We start from the raw sequence: 24,045 nt of genomic DNA, 5'->3' as shown, positions 1-24,045 counted from the left end.
AATTTAAGTCCCCCATCATCCTTCAGTTTCCCTCCAAGAAGTGCAACTGCTGTGGGGTTTCTCAGCCTTGGCACTATTGACATTTTGGGCCAGGTAATACTTTTTTTGTGGAGGGCTGACTTGTGCATTGTAGGATATTTAGCAGCATCACTGACCTCTACCCACTAGATGCCAGTAGCACCCACTCCCCAGTTGTAACAACCAGAAATGTCTCCAGATTACTGCCAAATGTCCCTGGTTTGAGAACTACTGTGTTAGATTATTGTAATTTATTTCTGTCATCTAGGCATGTCCATTTCCCTAGAGAGATGATGTGAAAACCCTAGTGTTTGCAGAAAGGTGATTTATTTAAAATAAGTTTACTTAGAAGTAAACCCATTGGCCCAGCATAACTAGCCCATGAGAAGCACTGGTTAACATTTCATAAAGGATTCACAGGGGCTGAAATGAGCTTAAGTCTTCTTTACTATCTCCCTTACTTCCTGTGTGTATTGAGCACCTACTGCGTGTGTTCCAAACATTCTGCTAAGTGCTGGTAATAATTACCATTACCAGCACAGACATGGTCTCTGCCTGATAAGGTTTACAGTGAGGTAGGAAAGACCAGTTGCCGCGGACCCCATGTGTGTCAGAGTAGAACTGTGCTCCACAGGGTTTTTCAGCAGTAGATTGCTAGGTGGACTTCAGCCACCAACCTTTCAGTTAACAGCGAGTAACAGCAAGCAAGCTGTTTGCACCACCCAGGGACCCTGTAGGGAAGAGCCAAACCCGTTGCCGTTGAGTCGGACTCATAGAGTAGAATAGCCCCGTAGGGTTTCCAAGGCTGTAACGGACGCCGACTGCCACAGCTTTCCCCAAGGAGCGGCAGGTGGGCTCGAACTGCCAACCTTTCAGTTAGCAGCAGAGCTCTTAACCACTGCGCTATCAAAGTAATAAGCGTCTTGCAGATATTATGCTTTGGTAATGGATTACAGGGAGGACTTGCCCTTCCCCTAGACTCCTAGTCTGGCTGGGTGGGAGAAAGGGCTGTGTTAAAACTGAGCTAACTATGAGGTTAAAGTTAATGAGTCAGCAACTTGTCAAACTGGGAGACGTGGTTTTGTCACAAAGCAGCAGAGGACCAGCAGTGGGCGCGCCTCAGTCCGCCCTTAGCTATGACGCACCACCCGTGGTCCCGCCCACTCTGTTTATCACTCCGCCCTCTCTCTGCCTACAGCCTCGCCCCCCGCCCGTCTCATCCCGCCCGCTGAGAACCTGGCGGACCCGCGCGTCTCCTTCAGTTCCAAGAAGAGGTGTCTGTCAGCCACGCCTGCGCTGTGGGGTCCGGGGGGGAGGGCCGAGCCTGCGGCGGTAGGCGGGGAAGAGTGACGCATGCAGCCGCGACGCCATTTGCTGCCGCCGAACGTAGGCGCAAGCGGATTTCGGAAGATCGTGAGGCTCTGTCTCGCACGCGATCCGGCTTCTCACGCCTGCTTCGTCCCGCGTGCTCCCTCTCGTCACCCCTCGCTCCCCTCCTAGAGTCGCCGCCGCCACCCGGAAAGGAGTCGGAGACGCCACGAGGCCGCCGTCACCGCCATGCCTAAGAATAAAGGTAATGCCGCCCGAACCCCGGTACCTCAGCTCTGCTCGGCCCGGTCTCCCCGGCCCTGCCAGCGGCCTCCGGGTTGCCCGGGCTGCAGTGATCTTCCATCCTTTCTGCCCCACGTGCACGCTCCTGGGGGCCCCGCACGCGACTCTGAGCTCAGAAGAAGAGCAGGGAAGTTACTCCGTCTCCCAGTTTGGTCACATTGGGGTGGAGCCGACGCCATTTTTGTAGGGCCTTCTGCGGGAGAATGTGGGCTTTTGCTCCTAATTCGCGCCAGACTGACGGCGAGCTTCCCGCCCGTGACGGGGACCTGTGGGGAGACCCCCCGGGCGGCCTGGGCTTCGCAAATCAGGCCCTTTGCCCTTCCTGGGCACGGAGTTTAAGCCCTGGAAGCAGTTCTTAAAGTTCAGTCACCATCGGATACTTCTGCATGGGTTTCTTTCTAAACAGTTCTGTATTGTTGAGGATACTCCCTCTCCCTCGTAAACAGTGGGCAAAACCCCTTGATGCATTTTTAGGGTCATGTCTAGGTGTATTCTCTCACATCCTTTTGTAAAAGGGTTTAACCTATTTCTTTTTTTCCATAAGACTTGTTACAGTTTAGCAAAGTTTTCTGCTTTTGCTTCTGTATTTACTGTGGTGGGAGTAAAGATCTTTAAGTTCTGTGTATTCTTCGGCTAAACGTTCACAAATTATCAGATTTGAGAATAAGTGTATTTGAAACCTCCAAAATGGAAGGCCTAACATAGGTAAAAGCAGACAACTTGCACAATCAATTCTGAATAAATACTCCTTTTTATAGATGTAAGGTGTTTCTGTCATTTTTAATATCCTTATAACCTCTCATAGAAAATTGTGCAGGTAGGAACAGGGAAAACTTCTTTTTTTTAAACAGGAAGGAGCTTATAGACATACTGGTGTTCACTTCTACTTGACAGCTGGCTCTAGGGATTCTGCCTTATTTCCTCTTCATAGCTGTAACCACTCACTTTATCCCTTGGGGTATTTGGTGGCAGTCCTCTTAGGACACTCCACCTTGCTGTCTCCAAAACGAAACTCACAGGTCCTTTTTGTAGCAAAGGTTTTACTGCTAGTTTTTCTCGGAAAGACTGAGGGTGATAAAAAGGTTTTAAAAATCTTTTAGTTTTTTTCTGACCTCTCTAATCTCTGATTCCCTCTGAGATGGTAACTGGATTGCTTCCATAAGTGTCTAATTCTCAGCTTTTTCTAGTGATGAGACTTCTCTTTCACTCACTTAGGCTGTAAGCTCTAAAGGACAGGAATAGTGTCTGTCTTAGTCACATTGGATCACTAGCACTTGGCATTTAGTAGATGCTCAATAAATATTTGTTGGATTAAATCACCTCCGCTCTGTTGACTCCACCTTTAGGTGAATAGTAGGTTCCCCTTTGGTTCCAAGGGGGCAGGATGTCTGTACTAAATGATATCTAGTTCACTAGCCCCGTGTCTTGCTTAAGAAAGATCAACTGGGAATTTCTCCCCAAACACATCTGATTGGTTTAAGGAGGGAATTTGAGAGTTTTGATTTAGTTTAGTTACTAGCTAGCTGTTCTTTTAGAAAGAAAGCAAGGGAAAAAGTTAGAATAAGCTGCTGCTTTAATTATTGTATGCTCAGTTCTGGTCTCACTCTTTCAAAAGAGAATTTACAGTACATTCCATCACAGCACAATAAAATAGAGAAGGAGGTGATCAGGGTATGGTTAATTCTGGTAAATTGACAAGCATTGAATCTTTTTTTATATATAACATTTTGAGGCATACAGAAAAGTATACGCAGTATAATGAATGCCTGAGAGTCCGTTACTGTGAACTTAAGAATTACAACAGATCGGTTAAGCCCTCAGTGTACCCCTCCCCAATCCCTATCCCTCTTTTTCCTCTTCCTGGAGACTAACGAATTTGGGTGAGTCAGGAAATTATTGTTTGGGTTGTGAACCTTTTATTGCCTCCAAACTCTTCTCATGAGTCCCTTATTGTCATTACCACTTAGAGCCTTTCTCCCACCTTTTTGGAAATGGCTACCGATGTGATCTAGGTTCTAGAGTGGGAACAAAATGCTGTGGAGAGGTACCCTAATGTAGGGGGTAGGAGGAAAAAAATAGATTTGAGTCTGCCCACCCTCACTCTTTGGCACTTTGACCTTAATGAGTTACTTAATTTTTCTGAGATACAGTGAACTTATTGGTAATTTGGGAATAAATGACTGTTCTTACTTCATACTCATAGTGACCCTATCGGACAGAGTAGAACTGCCCCATAGGGTTTCCAAGGAGTGGCTGGTGGATTCAAACTGCTGACCTTTTGGTTAGCAGCCGAACTCTTAACCACTGTGCCACCAGGGCTCCAATAGAAACAAGGATGTTGATTAAGGAGCCACTTTGTAAAACTAAGTTGAGTTTTGAATGAAATTGTTTGAGATGACAGCACACTCAAATGGAAATGTAGTGAGCCATTAGGAGTATGAGGCCAACACTTGGTGGAAATAGTGGGACTGAAGATGTAAGATTAACATTGAAGTGATCAAGAATAGTGCCCTTTAAAAGTCAGAAAAGGAAAGTTTGAGAAAGGAAGTAATCAGCAATGTCATTATTTAATGTATAAAGAATAAGGGGGAAATTTTTAAGGACATTAATGAGAAAGAATTCTAGAACCCTAACTGGTAGGAAGAATCTAGAGGTGTTTGGGTCCTCTGTTTCTAACCCGCTCGTTTACAGAGGCTGGCACTGAGCTCCTGAGAGATTAAAAGCTCTGCATCCTTTCTGCCCTCCCCCTTGCCCTCCACATCTGGTCACATTGTCTTGTTTCTATCTCAGTAGTGCTCTACCTATTTGTCCCTCCTCTTCCTCTTCTCTTCGTGTGCTCTAGGCTAGGCCTTCTTCATTCTACCTGTAATAAAAACCATTCTACCTTTAATAAGGACAGTGGCCTCACCGCTCTCCCACCCAGAGGATCATGTCATACCCCTGCTTTTTATTAAAGTATCTTTTATTTGAAATTCTTAAATAGTAAATATCTTGACATGATTCAAATTTCGAAAAGTATAAAAAGTGAAATCGCCTTCCTAAATCTCTCCATTGCCACCTAATGCTCCTTCTCACAGGCAATCACGTACGTGTCCTTCCAGAGACCTTTAATGCATCTGTAAAGCAATACGACTATATATTTCCTTTTTTATAGAAATGGTGGCTTTTTACTGTTCACCTTGCTTTTTTGTTTATTTTTTTTAACTTCTATTGTGAAGAATTTTGAATATATACAAAAGTAGATTAGTAAATGAACCTCCTTGGACCCATCTGCCAGCCCCAAACGCCATCAGTTTGTGGCTAGTCTGAATCAGGACCCAAATATGGTCTGCATATTGCGATTGGCTGATACGTCTTTTGAGTCTCTTTTAATCTGTAGGTTTCCCTTCCATCTGATCCCGCCCCCCATTTTCTTTGCATTTTATCTAATCAAGAAACCAGATTGTTTGTCTTACAGAATTTCCCCCCACAGTCTGGTTTTTAGAGATTGCACTCTCATTGTACCTTGCTTTTTTAACTTCAGATACCTTGCTCAGTGGACCCTACTGCTTATAGGATAAAATCCAAACTCACAAGTGTTTCCTCCCCAGGTGCTGAGTCATTGCTTTCCCTCCACCACCACAAAATCAGTGTGTCCAATTCCAGTAGCTATCACTTCACCTTTTTCCCCAATCGTCTCCTGCTCTCACAGACCTTCCAGAGTTTGGCAAGTGTGAGAGGGACAGGGACATTTTTATAAAACGTAGACTATCTTGACTCAAATCTGTCACTTCCATTCACTAGCTGTGACATGTTGGGCAAGCTACTTCTCTGTGCTTCATTTTCCTTATATTGTTTTATGACAATGGTTAACAACCCCATGACATGTCAATACTGTCCCATCTCAGCCTTGGGTTCCCTATTACCAGCTTTCCTGTCCCCTCCTGCCTTCTAGTCCTTGTCCTGGACTGTTGTGCCCCATTAGTTGCGTTTTGTTTTACGGGCCTGTCTCGTCTTTGGCTGAAGGGTGAACCTCGGGAGTGACTTCATTATTGAGCTAAAAGGGTGTCCGGGGGCCGTACTCTGGGGTTTTCTCCAGTCTCTGTCAGGCCGGTAAGTCTTTTTTTTTAATATCTCCTACCTTGGCCCCTGTGGGCCTCTTTAGGGGAGACTCAGTGAGCAGTGTACTCAACCAAATGGTCATTATCTTTATGATCTAGGACTACATCACTCTAACAGGAGAATCCAGGTGGCTGACCTAGAATTAAGTTCACATTCCTTAGGTCTCCTTCTTTTGGCTAAGCTATCATACAGTGAGTGTACCAGCCAGGCTGGCCTGCGGTTGCTCTTTGGGAAAAGAAAGAAGCATCATGCCCTGAGTGATCCACTTATTACATCCTCGTCATTACGTAGGAGGCAGCCAGGAAGCGATAATCCCTTTCTGAGGACATCTGCATTCAGTGACCAAACTGTCTTACCATGGTGTGTGGACCAGGAGGAGATGAGGGAGGTGGAGTCAGAAATCTTTTTGAGTTGATGTTTTTGAAGTCCATTCAATCTCTTGATGATGCCAGCAGCCGGAAGGTGATAAAGGGCATGAAATGTCCATCAAGTACCTTATTGGCCTATCATTGTTAGACTGTAAATTGTCCCATTGGGCACAGCAGGAACCTTAATTGTTGCCCTTTTCCTTCCCTTGGTTCCTTGTTCCAGGGTTGGTGCCAGAAGTCAGTGGTAGTAGTACCTCCTGGCCTCAGGCAAGTGCCTGGGCCAAGGGACTCCTTTTTCTCTGCTCCTGTGCATGCTGCCGTGCTCTACCCCCCAGTCCTCAGTGCCTGTGGGCTGCCTCTGAGCCCAGGACTTCATCTTCAGTGCTGGCCAAGCCTGACTGTGGCAGGGGCCAGGCCCAAGAGCTCACCTAGCTCTGCACTCTTAGGCAAGGCTTTGCATTCACTTTCACTTTTGAGTGGCTTCACTCTTGCAGCTCAAGCAAATGAACTTGTAAAGTTTTCAGTCCACCCAACACTTTCTGTCTAGTAGCAAGATCTTCATTGCTTACACAATTTATTTCAGCTTTGGAAACTATCTTAGCAGCCACAGCCACATTGCCTCACTGCCCTGTTGTCAAGATAACGTCTCTTTTTGGTCCACCTGGAGGAGAGTCAGCAACAACCAAGGCACCATTTGGGCAGCTTGTTTCAATTCTACTTCTCTCCACTTGGCCTCTGAACATTAAAGAACAGTGAGGGGACCCTTACTTCTCTCCCTCTCCCACAACTTGGGTCAGAGTATTTGCTACTGGATGCCAGGGTGGGTTTTCATGTTCACAAACCCAACCCCCTGGGCCTCATCCTCCTCCTTTTAGAAAGCCATGTCTCTGTCAGCATCCCATCCTCATCGCCAGAACTGTCAAGAGGTTAGCCTGTTACTGTTTCATGGATACTGGCAGAAGATATAAAACTCTTGGGTCAGAGACAAAGGACTTTATTACACAGTCACAGTAGTGGGTTATATTACAGGAGAGGAACTCAGGGCCAGGGGCCCAGCAGTTCTTGAGCTAGCAGCAAACACCAGTCAGACATGTCCCCACCCCCATGGTGGTGGTCAGTTTGACCTACTTACTTGCCTGTGTGACTGTCTATAGAAACTGCTCAGGAGACGATAAGCTTTGAAATCTGGCACATGTGGCAAGAATGTGCAGGGATGCTAGGGGCCCCTAGCAGACTGCCTCACCCGACACTCTCCAGCATCTAGCAAAGTGAATCTGAAAAAAGAGAGCTAGTGTTCAAAGAGGATGGGCAAGGTAAGCATTTCAGAAGTTAGGCATTCAAACATTTGCTAGGTTGACTTGAATATTTACTATATTTCAATGATTTTTCTCTTACATGTCCATATATATTGCTAGAAATAAGATTATTAGGAAAAAGAATCTGCATGTTTTTCAGGCTCTTGATAAATATTGTTGAATTGTTTTTCTAGAAAGGTGGTACCAGTTTGTTGTTAATGTTAGCCATCATTTATTGATAGATTGTGACAGGTGCTGTAGTAGGCACCAAACATTTGTTACTTGTATAATCTTCACTATTATCTATAAGGAAGGTGATAATTGTAATTATTTCCATTTTTATATAAGAGTTAGGTTAAGTAACAAGCCTTCCATAGAGGTGAAGCCAGGATTTGAATTTGATTCCAAAGCCTGTGTTTTTCCCTCTGAATTTTACTGCTTCCCATCAGCTTCGAGATAGCTAGTCTCAGGTACCCTTGCCCACATTTATAAAATTGCAATCTTTTTGTATCAGACTATGTGTACATAGTTTAAAGAGTCATGTAATACAAGACTTACATATTATAATGAAAAATGCTTATACCCTACCTTACCTTCCCTGCTTCTGATTCCTGCTACCCGAAGTTAACAGTAAATGGCATTTCCCCCTGAATTGGCTTTTTTGGCCAAATCCATCCCATCCCATCTTCCCTTAGTCTCACTCAGCTGGCACTGTTAAGAATTCTCTGCCAGTGGTTCTTGAAACTGGTATTACCTAAGAGAGACAAAGCTGCTAAAGTGCATATCACTCTCTGATTTGCAAAAAATAATGTCTAAATTTAAGTTTCTGAAATAAAATTTTCTTAGACCTTTGGCACTTACCACTTAGCCTGATAGTAAAAATTACAGATGGCAAAATGAATGAACAGTAGCAAATACCAAGAGAAAAATCCAGAAGCAGGTGACTAAGTTGGGGTCATGGACAGATATGTACAGGAATGTGCTTACTCATGAGTGTAATTTTACATGTCATACATATTACATGCTTTTGGTAAGCACAACTATTCCTTGTTTGTGCCATGAAATTGAGACTTTCAATATTCATGGTGCTCTGCTACTGAAAGTGTGAAAAACCACAGTTCTTGATCCAACCACTCTTCTCTCACTTCCTTTTGGAAACTTAGATCAGGTTCCTTTCATAAGGCCTGGCTTCAGAAGGCACACAAGATTTCAGTTCAGAAGAATATGTGTGGGATTCCATTTTTATTTGGAAAGGATGGATGCTAAAGTGAAATGTTTTTCTATAACTTTTAAATAATGTGTGCTTTTTTTTGGTTTGTACTTTATGCCAGGAAAAAATCCCAAAAGGAGTTTCTAAGAAGGGTCCAAAAGCCCACTGCGGTTGAGTCGATTGACTCATACGACTCGGTAGGACAGAGTAGAACTGTGCCATAGGGTTTTCAAGGCTGTAATCTTTACAGAAGCAGACTGCCATATCTTTCTCCCGCAAACAGCTGGTGGATTCGAACCGCTGACCTTTCTGTTAGCAGCTAAGTGCTTTAACCACTGCACCACCAGGGCTCCTTCTAAGAAGGGTAGAGGGATGGTAATATGTATATGTTTATTATGATTGAATTTTCTTGAGTTACTTTTTTTAAAGCTTTGTAAGCCTTAATTTAGTTTGTTTCTCCATACTGGTTTACAGATGATTAATATCTTTCTTGTACTTTTTTTTTTTTTAAATCATTAGGTAAAGGAGGTAAAAACAGACGCAGAGGTAAGAATGAGAATGAATCTGAAAAAAGAGAGCTAGTGTTCAAAGAGGATGGGCAAGGTAAGCATTTCAGAAGTTAGGCTTCTTCTAGTAACATTTCTTTTTTAAATACAGAATTTCAATCTCTGACATAATCCTGAGCAATAATTCTCATGTCCCTGTTTGCTCTTCTCCATTTCTCATCCTCTACACTTCTCCAAGCCTTTTGATAATCATTTCTTGATATACTCAGTCTGTGTTGAAGGCTGGTGGCATTTCTGTAAACATAGGCATTTCCTTGTTTTGCAGACACTCAGGTTCAAACTAAGAATGAATAGTAGAGTTCAGAGAGGATTAAACCTTGGAGCCATGGTTGGCAATTCCATGATTTAGTGGGCCTTTTTTTAATACAGGTAGTCCCCGACTTAGGACAGGATTCTGTACTGACGACTTCATCGTTAAGTCGGTTCTGACATAAGCTGAATACCTCTTTTTTTTTTTTAACTTTTCAATATTATTGCCTTTTATTACCCGTATCTTTATAAATCATAACGTTGAACATCTGTGAGTAAACACCTGAGAATGATAACATCAGCAAATTGCATGCTGCAACATTGTATGTAGTACGTATTACTAACAATAAGGTGTACCAAAAACCAGCCAGTCGTAAGAGCGGTTCGTCGTAAATTGAATACATAAACTTGTCGGGGACTACCTGTAGTAGGTGGTCCTACACAGTGTGTTTAGTAGACCTTGGATGTGAAGCCTTTGTAGGCGCCTCAGTTCTCCACTGCTGTTAGTATATTACTGCATAAAATATGATAAACCAGAAGAGAACAATTGACTGAATCAAGATTTTGTATGTGCTAGACCAAGGTACATGAAGCTCGTAAAATTAATTCTGACTGGAGCACTTTCCCTTTTCCCCATGTTTTTATTTTGAACAATTTCAAACCTACAGAAAAGTTGCAATATTAGTACAATGAACTCCCTTAAGCCCTTCATCTACTTTATTAGTAATGTTTTTTTCTAAACCATTTGAAAGTTGATTGCAGACACCATGATACTTTTCCCTTATTATTTCATTATGTAGCTTCTAAAAACAAGTATATTCTACAGTAGAATTGTAGCATTATAATTCTGCTCTACAATAGAATTATCATGCTCAGGTAGTTTAACACTAACATAATAATATCTAGTATATAGTCCATATTCAAATTTCTTCAATTGTCTCAATAATTTCCAGCACTTCTTAACAAAAAAATACTTTATTTTTTGAATAGAATTTTTGGTGAATTTGTTTATACTCTGCATATAAGCCACTAAAAAGAAAATGTTTTCTGGCTAAAAAACCTCCTGTTTCTGAGCCTTAGTCATTCTTGCCTGTTAGCAGTTGACTGTATTTGGACAGTCACTTTTCTTCTTTTTCATATATTTTCCCCAGTTTGGAAGAGAGACTGCCTCCTGTGTTGACCAGCTACTTTTGAGGCACAAGGTGGTACGTTAGGCTCAGTCACTGTAGTCTGAGGAACTCACTTCTACATGTCAACCTCTCACTTGAGCCTTTCCAATTTATGCCTCAGTATATTTACAGATTTAGCATACATACAACTTCTGTAATCTAAAGACTCTGAAGTGATGCCCCGCCTCATGTCTTTAGTGGCAGAAGAAACAGGCCCATGTGCAAGCTAAAGGCATAATCTCCTTCTCAGAGAACTTTTCAAATGGCAGTTAAATTAGGTGGCTTCCTGGGTAACCTTTGAGAAAGGTTTTGACTAAAAGTTTGGCATTATACATGGGAACATGTTTCTGATTTTACGAGAACTTTAGAATAATCACTAAAATATTCTAACTTAACAGAGGCATTATTAATGTTTAAGCTACTTTTATTTGCCAAGTGTATTAAAATTGTATGAGATTTGCCTCTTAAGGTTCTGAGGGAAAGGAGAGCCAAACTGGGACTCGGATTTGAACGTGTGAGATTGACAAGCCACCTTGAGATCCGAAAGTAGAGCATACGGTTGTGAAGACAGTAGTCAATCTACTTGCCCAAAATGAGTAGATAATTAAAACATTTATAATAGCAGAGACAGCTTGTGGAAATGGCATTACAAAGTGTTGGTTCTTGCTCTGCCCTGAACTAGCTTGTGACCTTAGACAAATCACTTGGCCTCTGTAGGCTTCTGTTTACTCTATTAAATGAGAGGGTTGGCATAGATACACATAGCTGGGAAAGGCTTTAGAAATTGACAGGCAACAAAGACTTCTCTGGTTTCCCTGGGTAAAATTAGAATGTGTGTCACCTTGAAAGGGATCTCAGGGTAGAATATTTACCCTTTTTTGCTGTTCAAGTAATGTCCTTAAAAAAAAAAAAAAGACACACAGTTTGATCTAATTTAGCAGTAAAAACAGTTCATCATCAATAGGCTAAACCAATTTACACATCGTTATGTTTTAATAAATTTATTATGAAATATATGAGATGTACAGTAAGATATACAAACCAAAAAAAACCCCACTGCCATCAAGATGATTCTGACACATGGCAACCCCATAGGGTTTTCAACGCTGTAAATCTTTACGGAAGCAGACTGCCACATCTTTCTTCTGCAGATCCACTGGTGGTTTCAAACCTTTCAGTTAGCAGTCAATCGCTTTGACCACTGAGCCACCAGGATTCCTCACAATAAAATATAAAGGGTAACAAATGCCTGTTCCCTAGTACTCAGTAAGAAATGAAACATTACCAGCTTTGTATCTCTCCCAGATTATTTCTCTTCTTCCTTTTTGTCCCTAAAGCAATCCCTCTCCTGAATTTATATTTATTTATGCTTTTACTGATTTTTTATTATACTTTTACTGCATGTGTTTATTCCTAACCAGTACAGCAGTGTGTTCTCACTTGTCAATTTTGTGTGGACTTGTCATTTTAATTTGCTTTTATCAAAAGTTGAACAATATCTCTTACCCTCTTCTTCTTTCCCTCCCCCCAGAGTATGCACAGGTAATCAAAATGTTGGGAAATGGACGATTAGAAGCAATGTGTTTTGATGGTGTAAAGAGGTTATGTCATATCAGAGGAAAGTTGAGAAAAAAGGTAGGTATGGAGATTTGTTTTACTTTAATATAAAATTGGTCGGGGAAATATTGTCTCTATATTCAGTTTTTATGGGCCAAGGGTAATGTCTTGGTTATCTAGTGCTGCTACAACAGAAATACCACAAGTGGATGGCTTTAATAAACAGAAGTTTATTCTCTCACAGTCTAGGAGGCTAGAATTCTGAATTCAGGGCACCAGCACCAGGGGAAGGCTTTCTCTGTCAGCTCTGGGGAAAGGTCCTTGTCATCTCTCTTCCCCTGGTCAAGGATTTTCTTAGCGCAGGGAGCCCGGGTCCAAAAAACACAATAGTCTCCTGGGTCTTGTTTCTTGGTGGTATTAGGTCCCCGTGTCTCTCTGCTCCTTTCTCTCTTTTATATCTCAAAGGAGATTGGCATAAGACAATCTAATCTTGTAGATTGAGTCCTGCCTCGTTAACATAATTGCCACTAATCCCACCTCGTCCACATCATAGAGAGAGGGTTTACAAGACACAGGAAAATCCCATCAGATGACAAAATGGTGGACAGTCACACAATACTGGGAATCATGGCCTAGCCAAGTTAACAGGTATTTTTGGGGGACACAATTCAATCCATGACAGGTAAATTCCCAGAGATTTCAGTGGAATAAGATTTTCCTATGATGAGTCAAACAGCAAGATCTTTGATGATAATTTTATGCACATTCTATTATATAAAAAAGCATTTGCATTATCTATGTTGTATTCCTGCGAAGATTGTGTAACCTGAATCTGATCATGGGGAAACAGTCGACAAATCCAAATTGAGGGCATTCTGCGAAACAGATGGCCTACCTCTTAATCAAATGTTAGGGTTGAGAAAGAAGGAAAAAAAAACGCTGGGAACTGCCGCAGTTTAAAGGAGACTGATGAGACCTGATAAACCTGTTGCCATTGAGTCGATTCCGACTCATAGTGACCCTGTAGGACAGAGTAGAACTGCCCCATAGGGTTTCCAAGGCTGGAAAACTTTACGGAAACAGACTGCCACATCTTTCTCCCAGGGAGCGGCTGGTGGGTTTGAACTGCCAACCTTTTGGTTAGCAGTCAAGCTCTGATTGGATCTGGTTTGGGAGTGGGGTGGTGGGAACAGTAGTAAAGGGTGTTAACAGAATTTGAATGTGAACTAAATTAGATAAGTGTTTATTCACGTTAAACTTCCTGAGTGTGATAATGAATAGGCTGCCTTGGAGAGTAATTATTAATTCACCATCAAGGTAGGTGTTCAGGTAGACTGATCAGGTTGGTTGAAAGTCCTTTCCAACTCGATTTTATGATTTTTAAACATTTTGGCTTGTTAATCCTAACTAGAGATTTGGTTTGGTAATCCTTACCAAACTAAAGAGGTTTTGGGAAGCTGTGTATATGTGGGCGGGTGGGCAGGCAGATAGACTGAAGGAGGGAGGGATAACTCCCCATGTCGGGGTGGTTCATGATTAAAAATCTCTTAATTTCTAAACTAATAATCGTTACTCTGGAATTATTAAACTGCCAGGTAGTTTAAGTAAGATTGTTATATTTTTAACATCCCAAAAAACAAAAAAACCAAACCCATTGCTGTCGAGTCAATTCCGACTCATAGCGACCCTACAGGACAGGGTAGAACTGCCCCATAGGCTTTCCAAGGAGCGACCGGTGGATTCAAACTGCCAACCTTTTGGTTAGCAGCCGAGCTCTTAACCAATTTGCCACCAGGGCTCCAGATTATAGAAAATTTAAAACAGGCTCAGCTGCTTACTATAGTTATTTTCTCCTAATTCTAAATAGATATTTCCTCCAAAGGTGAGTGAATAGTATGTATATTTTATGGGAAGACTGATTCAGCGTTGCTCTTGATCCTTTTATTTTAAGAATAATGTGCAGTGAATTTTCCTTTCTAGGTCTGGATAAATACCTCAGACATCATATTGGTTGGTCTCCGAGACTATCAGGTAAAAATCGCGTTTCAATTTTTTTTGTTTACTTGCTTGAATTTGATGAACCATTAGTGTTTAGAACATAAGTCATAACCATATAACTTTTGAATTCACGCCATTTTCATGTCCATTTTCTTCTTTGATCATAACAATAACCTCAGGAGAAGGGAAAGTTATTAACTCCCTGTTTGACAGATAAGGCTCTGAAAGAAGTAACATCCCTACTATAAAGTGACAGCCAAGCCCAACACTTCTGATTCTTCATCTCCTGTGATCCTTCTGTGCTCCTGCTACTTGAAGGGTGGTCCAGAGATCCGTGGCATCACTATCCCCTGGGAACTTGTTAGAAGTGCATATTCTTGGGCCCCACCCCAGGCCTCTTAAATCTCCATGTGTGTTTTAACACAATGCCCATGGACTTTTCATACACACTGCAGTTTCAGAAGTGCTGGTCTGAATCACAGGAGACCTGTGGTGCAGTGGTTAAAGCACTTAGCTGCTAACCAAAAGGTCAGCAGTGCAAATCCTCCAGCCATTCCTTGGAAACCCTATGGGGCAGTTCTGCTCTTTCCTGTAAGGTCGCTATGAGTCAGAATCGACTTGATGACAGTGGGGTTGATTTTGGTTTTGGGTTTGGTCTGAAATCACACTGCCCTTGCATGACTGTGATGGTTTTAATTGCCTTTCTTTGGGCCTGCTTTTGCTCATTAAATTCATTTTGAACAATCAACTTACACCCCTTTTTCCTCCTTAACTGAGTCAGATTCTTTTCACATGGGGAAGTATGGACGTTCTAAGGCCCTGGTTCTCTGTTGGATGTTTGCATGAGAAACACCCAAAGAGTTTTTTAAAATAACAAGTTCTTAGGCTTCACCCCAGATCTATCTGTAGTCTATAAAAGTGCAACTGGAGGTTCTGATTGATACATACCTTTAGAACCACTGATAGATGGAAAAGTATATTAATTTCCTTGAATCATTATACCAGTGTCAATTTTTGGATTGCAGTGTTTGATCGCCCTTCAAAATATGCTCCCAGGGAATTTTTGTATTTCAAAAGACTTCTATTCAAAGGGTAGTACTAAATAATCTAAAAGATTGGGTCTGCGTGGTTCTGCTCTTTTTAAAGTGAAATCTGTAAGAGTCTTTCCTAAGCTCTTCATCATTCGGTCATGCATGCAAGCTTCTTCCTCCTGGTTTAAACCCAAGGATGTTTTTTAAAGTGTGGGAGGAAACTTTTAAAATTTAGAAAAGGAAAAGTGTTTCTAGCAGAATGGTGAGATTTAATTTCTTATTCAGTTTGAAAATAATTTATGAAATAACCGATAATAATTTGGCACCATCAGTTCTAAAAGTTATTCATCTATTTTTTAAGGATAACAAAGCTGATGTAATTTTAAAATACAATGCAGATGAAGCTAGAAGTCTGAAGGCATATGGCGAGCTTCCAGAGCATGGTAATGTCTGCATTGTTATATTAACCTGTCATGTGATATAATTGTTGGGGTTTGGATGAAGGATTTTGGTATTTTTTTGCATATTTGTTTGTGCGTGTGGTTACATGATTAGTTTTAAGTATACCTGCCTACACTTTATGATACTAGACAGTATAAAATAGAAGTAACTGGAATCTGTTTCTAATACACTTGGTGAACAGTTATGCTTTATAAGCCCTGGACTTCAGTATAATACCAGTCAAAGCAATAATTTTGTTAACACGTTTAAAAAAAAAAATCCTCTATCAAGAGACTCTCAGTGTTCATCTGAGTTAAACATGAAGCAAAGACAATAATTAGATGCCGTTGTTGATTTTTATTTTTAAAAAGCCAGTTTTCAGTCCATCTTTACCCCTAGTATTTTAGTATCCCATAAGATTTTTTTAAACTAATGTTCTTCCCCCCTTAAATAAAAAGCAATGCATTCTTAATACAAAAAGCTTGAATAAAACAAAAATTAAGTCCCTCATAACCTCATCAAAGGGAAAATGTAGTATACATACTATTATACATATACATACTACTTTGTAAGTCTACATTTTTTACTTTGCAGTTTTGGGGAGCTTTTTGGTTTTTTGGCTCTGTTGCATTTTTTCATGAAAACAGCATAATTTGATTTAAGCATGAAAATCCTACTGAGATTATTTACTTGGCATTTCCAATCCAGGACGTGCTAATATATCTGGGACTAGGCCTCGAACTTCCTGGTGCGCTTTTACTGCTTAGGGCTAAGCATGATTTGAGCAAATCTTTCTGATGATTTGATGAGTCTGATGACTGGTGAACCAGCTGTTCCTAGCTCAGGAGGAGGAGTTGTTAGCATGCACTTAGAAGTTGTAGTAGCTTCAGAATTAGTGTAATTCAAGCCTTCTTACCAAAACTACCGTTTTGAGCAAAAAAAACAGTATTGCTCTGCATAGTAGGGTTGTTAGGTAGAAGTTGGGAGGATTTTTCTTGTCATGAAACTTTGGTTGAATTAAAGTTTGACTTGTAAGAATCCCCTTTTATAGTTTAACATTTGATCTCAGATCCACTTTTAGTAGACGATTACTCATTTTAATAATATCTTGGTTATCGTATGTGAGTATATTTGTTATTGTGTCTTTAGCTAAAATCAATGAAACGGATACGTTTGGTCCTGGAGATGATGATGAAATCCAGTTTGATGACATTGGAGATGATGATGAGGACATTGATGATGTAAGTAGACAAACCTTGAGTTGTCCGATTTTGTTTGTGAATTTTCCACAGAAAAATCAGCTCCTCCCCTAGCTCCCTTTAATCTGAGAATACTGAACACTTAAATAAGGGTGTATTTTGAGACTTGGATTTAATTAAAATACACTGTTATTTTGAAGCCAGCTGGCCAAACTGTTTATACTCTGACAATTCTTATAATTCTTTTAAACATTTCCTGAAAAGATTAATATTTGCTTTGGCAATATGAGTGCTAGGCACTCTGTCATCATAACATGTTTACTTAAGAGTGTCTAAAGAGGTAGCTATTAAGACATTAGCAGAGAATTGTGAGAAATACAAGATCTCAAAGGAACCTGCCTTTTCTTAATTGAATCATTAGTATGTTTAAAAAAAAAAAAAGGATTGAACCAGCTTGATAAGCGTTGGAATTACAACATTAAAAGCCTTATTAAAATGGAGGCCTGTTGCCAACGGGTGATGTTATTTTATTTGTTGGGTAGCCTCTATTGGCCAACTCTTGATTTGGAGTTGGTGTGTTTATTTTGAGGAAAATGTGTTGGTTTTCCTTATAATAAAGCAGTGATGCCCACAAGAGTAAATGCCTCATTGCCCTTCTGCTGTTAACTGTATTTGAATGAAATTCAATATACTGTTTTTTTTTTTTTGTTTTTTTTTTTTTTGCAATATAAATTTATTGAATGACTGGGGTGGTATGATAGGTTACTCTTAAATCTGATCTACCCTTTTCTTTTAAACCTCGTTTAATAAAAATGTAGTTCAGAAGCCCCCTGTGTATACAAATTGAGAAATAATAAATTGATGAGTGTTTTGATTTGAAGATGAAATGTTAAAATACCTAGAGCAGTTATTCCCGACCAGGATTGTGCAACAGAATTACCAGAGCTTTTCAGAAATACCAAGGCAGGTCTTGGCAAAGCCTGAAGTTGGCCATCACAAGTGATACCCACACCGAGATTCTATAATTAACATGTTTCTGTACTTGATTTGTCATATATTTATTCATCCATTAGTCCATCTTATATTCTAATGTATCTCCAAACCATTTAGAGTACTCACACTATGAGTTAAAAATTGAGTACATACCACCAAGGTATATATGCATTTATGAATTTTTTAAACATAAAATACCACTCAGCTAATGTTATGTACATTTAAAAACATACCCGGAGATAGAAAATGAAAAGGATTGAGAAAAAGTAATTATTGTTCTGTTATTTTCTTAATGTACCTCCCTTTGGAGTCCCTGAGCCAGAAAATTCATATGACTAAACTGTTAATAATACTTGGCAATAGAGTTACCGGTTATATTCTGTGGCAAGAACCTGACATGCAGCAAAATGTTTGGCTAAGGGCAGATCCAAACATTTTGACATCTGAATTGGAATCAAAAGCCTCTTTAGAAGATGAAGGAGGCTAACCTTTTCATGTGCATGAACACAGAGCCACATATACAGAGGGGATAGGCTGAGGGTCTTGACACACATTTCTGGATCTGAGCCAACACTTCCTAGGACCTGGGCCCAGTAGGCTGGCAGGGGAAGAGATGATACAGACAATGAAAAGAATTTGATTACCTTGAACATTTTGTGGTGTTAACCACCTGAGAACCCTACCTCTTCCTTGAGACATTGCTCCAGGTGGTTTACAGCTGTTCTGGCCTTAACAACTATAACCAAATTGACTCAGAGGAGGAGAATTTGGCCATACCACACTTGTCCCATTCTTGAAGAAATCATGCTCCCCCATGTCTGCTCCCAGCCCCGAAAGACAAATCTAATCACTAGCACAGAAGGAAGGCAGGAAGGAAGGAGGTGCTAAACTTTATTAAGAATATTCTACATAACATAGAATGTTCAGGAGGAGATCATAAAGGTTTACCGCAGTAGTCTGGAATTGAGAAAAATCTGGTGTCCAGAATTTCCTCTTCCAACAGATTTGTTTCCCAGATTGCCTAAGAGGGCAAAGGTCTTCCTTATATGTAGTAGACTGTCATAATATAAGAATATTTTTTTGTTTGACCTGATGTTCTTTTCGCTTTCAGATCTAAATTGAACCCAACGTTTTACATTCCATTTTTTCTGAGGATTGTCGTACAATTTGGATTTTGGCTCTGACTCGTTGTAGAAGATTAAAATTTCATTAGCATGACTGCGGATTGTTAAAGCAGACTGATTTATTGTTAAGGTATTTGTGTTTCTTTAAAAACTGATAATGCTGAATCTTAAATGAAATGTTAAACCCAGTTTATTCTTTTGATGTAATGGAGCTTATGGATAAAAGACCACAACATCTACTTTTTTTTTTTTTTTTTTAAAGTGGGGGGAAGAAATATGCAATACTGCCTTTCCTACTTTGACCACTTCCAGGAAATGGATATTTTGAATGAATCATTTGCCCTATACTCATTATGGATTCGGATTAAGCCCTAGTTTTGATTAGTCTGTTGACTGTAGTTTTGATTAGTCTGTTGACTGTACAGAGTCTTTCTGTATATTCCAGTTACCTAGATACTCCCTTGAGATTTTGATACAGTTTAAAAAGAGACAAAAGTCTGCATTTGAAGTCAAAATGAGTAGGTCTGTTTTTCCTATTTAAGTAGCATGTGGCTATTTTTATACTAATTTTGATATCATATAATTCTTTTCATGATCTTGTGTTGCCACCATAGACATATCAATGAAAAAACATTTCCAAAACGCAGTTTTTAGAACCTGGGTTTTAATAGCAGTTTTGAATTTGCAAAGTTAGTAGTTGCAGAAGTTGAACGCTAGGTGGCACCCAGTTATCTTAACATTGGAAATATTGATATAATTGTGACAGTTTTTCACATGCATAGGAAATTTCCCAAACAGATTTATGTCTTGATGGTATGCATGTACGTAGAATATTTTTTCAGAAGAAGTTTATGTTGTGTTAAGAGTGTCATTTTATTTTCGAAAGTCAAACATCATAAGCTATTTTGAGTGCTTTATAAACACTTAAATTATGTATAAATGAAAATCTAATTTCATAACCCATCACTGCTGTTGAGTCAGTTCTGACACATAGTGACCCTATAGGACAAAGTAGAACTGCCCCCATAGGGTTTCCAAGGCTGTCATCTTTACGAGAGCAGACTGCCACATCTTTTTCCCATAGAGCCTCTGATGGGTTCGAGCCGCCAGTCTTTCACTTAGCAGCTGAGCGCCTAACCACTGCGCACTGGGGCTCCTTGTACATATTAAGTCTTTTTCAAACTATCCCTAAGCTAGAGAAAGAGGAGGGAATCACAGCTTAACGAAAAGACAAGGCTTTGGTTTCTGAATGGAAAAGCTACAGCTAATAAAGAAAATATCGTACTACAGAGTATATTATATCCTTACTTTGTATTAAGGATGTATTTTATTGTGTGTACATTTTCTCTTCGTATTTTATTGGGATTTAAGTTAACCCTTTTTTAGTTTTTAAAGTTACCAACTCTAAGATGAAAATAAGGGCTGGGCTAGTTAGACCTCACTGGCCATATTTAAATCTTATGCAACTTTAAAAGAAGAGATCTGTCATGTAGCTTGTGAATCGATCTCCAGAGAACTTTTCAGTGATGAGAAGTAATATAAAGGGGAAATAAACCTTCACATGGCTTCAAAAAACTAACGAATCTTCCCTAATCCCTCTCTAATTTCCTTTCCTAAAAGTGAAAAATCGGAGGTCAGAATATATACTAATAAAACATTAAATTGAAGAATAGGAATTAAGAATGCACAAAAATGTGGTTTCTGTTTCTTATTCTGTGGAATTCCTGGACGCTTTAATAGATGGAACGTACCTGAGACCAAGGACTGGTTTATAATATTTGTGAGAAACCAGCCTTGAAGAGTGGACTGAATGATTGTCTTTATCAGAATCAACCTCCTGAGATATTTAGGCTTCTGTACATAAAAGTGTTGTGCTGAATGTATAGTACATGTCCTTCCGCATTATTTTCCTAAGAATGTGTGATCTGCACACGTGATACAGGTCATGGGAGGGACAGTGCAACTAAACATTCGTTTTTCTACTTACCTCCTCTAACAAACATGGTTTGTCTCAAGTCTACAAATTATAGCTATGACCGCAATTTGTGTGTTTGCTGGTGGGTTTTTTTTTTTTTTTTTTTTTTTTTTAATTTTTTTCCCTTGCTAGGTAGTTACAGCCCAGTCTAGTACTATTATATCCTGGAAGATCTCAAATTGTGATGATTAATTATAGTTAGGACATAGTTGTAGCTTCTATGCAACACTACTCGGAGGAGTTATTTTACTAACTTATATTTCATATGGAAACTGTACAGTTTCATTGATTGGATATTTCAACTACAGAGTGGAAGTGGTCTTCAAGAAAAGGTTTTTTTGTGTGTGTGATATTCTTTGATTCCTATAATACAATGACATAAGCTGTGCCCAGAAAGAAAATAAAATGAAAGAAATCCAATAATGATACTTAATACTAAGAGTGTGTAATAGTTAATTACTAATGAATTTGATAGGGTTGCATTTTTCATGCAGTGTTTATTCTACTTCCAGTTAGAGTATAAAAATGTTGTATTACTGAGGTGGCTAAATAACCAAACTAAGTAAGCATTTGTTGTAAAACGACCTACCAACATTCAGATGTTTGTTGAATCTTTCTTGAACATCCAGCCTCTGAAGAGACCATCTCTTGAGCCTGTAAACTATGCATGATGTAAAATCCTGTATTTTATTAAGGAATGGCCATTGGTTTTCCTCACCACATCTGTGGAATCATGGCTATAAATCTAGATGCTTACAAAACTCCTTGTGATTGGTAGTTTAATCTCTCTGTTGTGTAAATACTATATGATGTTTAGTAACATCTCTGATAGGTAGAAAACGTCAGTATTGACTTCAGAGCAACTCTAATAGGTAAAAGCATGTTTTCAATAAAATAAAATACCTAGCTAGATTTATAACTGATATTTGTATTGCATACAGATTTAATGACATCCACCATTAACTGTGGCTTGACAGTATCCTAGTAAAAGTGGGGTTGTTTATGTTACCTGTCATAAAGATTAAAAGATTTGTATTGGCATGAGATGTTTATCCTGCTTGGTAAGGGTAAGTTTCATTTATGCTGTTTGGGGTCCCATGAACTATTGCACACCACTTTGTGTCGTGTTTTTTTTTTTTTTCTTTTTTTCTTTTCTGCCCTTTTAACCGTTTTTAAGTGTACAGTTCAGTGGCGTTACATTCACCATGTGTAACCATCACCACTATTCATTTCCAGAAGTGTTTCTTTTCCCTGCAACAGAAACTCGGTACCCCTTAAAGCAATAACTCCCACGACTTTGTGTTTTTGATTTACTTTTAACCATCATTCATTTTATCTATGCTTTTTGCTTCCTATTCAGAAAAGAACAGAATCTGAATTAAGTCTTATTACAAATTTGATAAGACACTAGACTATCAGGTATAGAATGAACTGAGGAATTTGGATAGTGTATTGGACTTTGCCTTCTCTTCCCCGCCAGCTGCGAGGTAATTAAGAGGCAGTGTGATGGAGAGGTGAAGACCATGGGCCCTGGAGTCAGGTGGCCTGTACCTTAACCCCCACTCTGTCCTCTACTGGCAGGTGACCACAGGACCTTCAACTTGTCTCAGCTTCAGGCTCCTCCCGTGTAAGATGGGGTTGAGGAGAATAGAAGCAGCCTAAAAAAATTGGAGGGGGGATTCAATAAGCCCCACGTGTAATGCACGTAGGGCAGCACTTGCTGCTTAGGACTATGTAATAGAGAATGTGCACATCTTTTATATTCTATATTTGGCATTTCTTTTACTCAGTCTTTGATTCCTGTAATAGAAAGAACATGTAGGATATATATTTGTATATCCATGTTAACACAATATTTAAAATAATTGCCGCCAACTTCATTTCATTTAACATAAGATTAACTTCCAGATAGAAGATCTCTAAGTTGCTTGAGGGTACTTTGCAAAATACCAGCTCCTCTTAGAGAAAGTTTATAGTTATTGATAGCTCTGGTCATATTTCATTCTTAAGTCTTTAATAAGTTCTTTTACATCCTTTTATTACAGATCCATGACAGCTAATTATCACTGACTAATTTAGAGGTTTCTTTTCAAACTGTTTATAATATTTTTAGAAACTAAACTTTTATTAGTGGTGATTCTTTTCTGAAAATATAATTTTTTTTTTTTTTAAGGCTTAATTCTGATACATGAGGAAAATATGTGCTTTATCTGTGTTTTATTTTTGTGTTTGGTTGTTCGAATGAACCCATTTCATACTCCAAGTATGGGGTTGCATTTTCTGGGTGAGTGAACTTGGCCACAAACCTGTGCTGGAGAAAACATTTTCTAATGGTGAATCCAGTTGTCAGAAATGACCTCACATTGCCAAAATCACACCCAGGACACCTTATACAGAGAAACCCTTGAGAGCCAGAACTCGACGGGACTGCCTTGTTTTTTCCAGGTCTCATAAGTTTTCCACTTTTGACAGAGTGCAGTCTTACCACTTTTCTATCACTTATTTTTGTGGAAATATTTGAGTTTTCCTTCTCAAACTTGGGCCTTACACAGGTTCTGGCTTTTGCAGGTTTTATCATATTATGCAGAGATGTATAGGTGAAGTAGATAATAGATATTTATACATCTGGCCAACTTGGTAACTTTAAAAGGCCAGTCTTTTGTGTTCCAATTCATCTTTTCCATTCACAACCTTATAGTGGTAGATCAAAGCGTGGAAACAAAATCTGAGTAAAAAAATTCCCATTGCTGATTTAACCCACTGGGCTGTCAGGTATAGGATGACCTGGGTTTTGTGGATTTCTTTTTTTAAATCTTTAAAAGTCTAGGAACAGAAGGAATTTTCTTAACTTGATAAAGGTTATCTACTGAAAGCAAACAGAAACAATTCAGTTTAACAAAAAAAAAAAAAAAAAAAAGTTTAACTTAAGAATGTCCCTGATGGAGCAGTTAAAAGTATTAATCCCAACCCTTGGCTATACATGTTTTTAAATATTTTGTGTGACAGAATGGAAAGATTTCCACTGCAGACCAAAGTACTGGTTGTCTCAAGGAGAAGTACTTGTGTGGTTGTTTGAGTTGAGAGCTGAACTGGCTGCTTTTTTTTCATGGAACACGATTTTACTTCTAAGGACAACGGAC

The 24,045-nt window shown here is 39.5% G+C and overlaps 1 protein-coding gene across 2 annotated transcripts; it reads left to right on the top strand.

The window, feature by feature from the left end:
- The first annotated feature begins 1,367 nt into the window (after positions 1-1,367).
- On the top strand, positions 1,368-23,837 carry EIF1AX (eukaryotic translation initiation factor 1A X-linked). Of its 2 annotated transcripts, XM_004382836.2 has the most exons (7): positions 1,368-1,591; positions 9,123-9,206; positions 12,119-12,222; positions 14,125-14,175; positions 15,535-15,616; positions 16,764-16,855; positions 18,918-23,837. In XM_004382836.2, exons 1-7 carry the CDS (start codon positions 1,576-1,578, stop codon positions 18,921-18,923), a joined length of 435 nt encoding a protein of 144 aa, XP_004382893.1. In that variant the 5' UTR covers positions 1,368-1,575; the 3' UTR covers positions 18,924-23,837. The 2 variants fall into 2 exon arrangements, with proteins under 2 accessions (XP_004382893.1, XP_023593046.1); XM_023737278.1 differs by lacking the exons at positions 1,368-1,591; positions 9,123-9,206 and having other exon boundaries at positions 11,724-12,222.
- The last annotated feature ends 208 nt before the right edge of the window (positions 23,838-24,045 follow it).

The sequence above is a fragment of the Trichechus manatus genome, unplaced genomic scaffold (assembly GCF_000243295.1).
Source record: "Trichechus manatus latirostris isolate Lorelei unplaced genomic scaffold, TriManLat1.0 scaffold00100, whole genome shotgun sequence".
Taxonomy (NCBI): domain Eukaryota; kingdom Metazoa; phylum Chordata; class Mammalia; order Sirenia; family Trichechidae; genus Trichechus; species Trichechus manatus.
This window is presented reverse-complemented; position numbering and strand designations above follow the sequence as displayed.

Coding starts and splice junctions, on each gene's coding strand:
- EIF1AX (XM_023737278.1), top strand. CDS start 11,989: ATGTGTTTATTCCTAACCAGTACAGCAGTGTGTTCTCACTTGTCAATT. Junction 12,223..14,124: donor GAGGAAAGTTGAGAAAAAAG/GTAGGTATGGAG, acceptor TTTCCTTTCTAG/GTCTGGATAAATACCTCAGA. Junction 15,617..16,763: donor TGGCGAGCTTCCAGAGCATG/GTAATGTCTGCA, acceptor TTGTGTCTTTAG/CTAAAATCAATGAAACGGAT.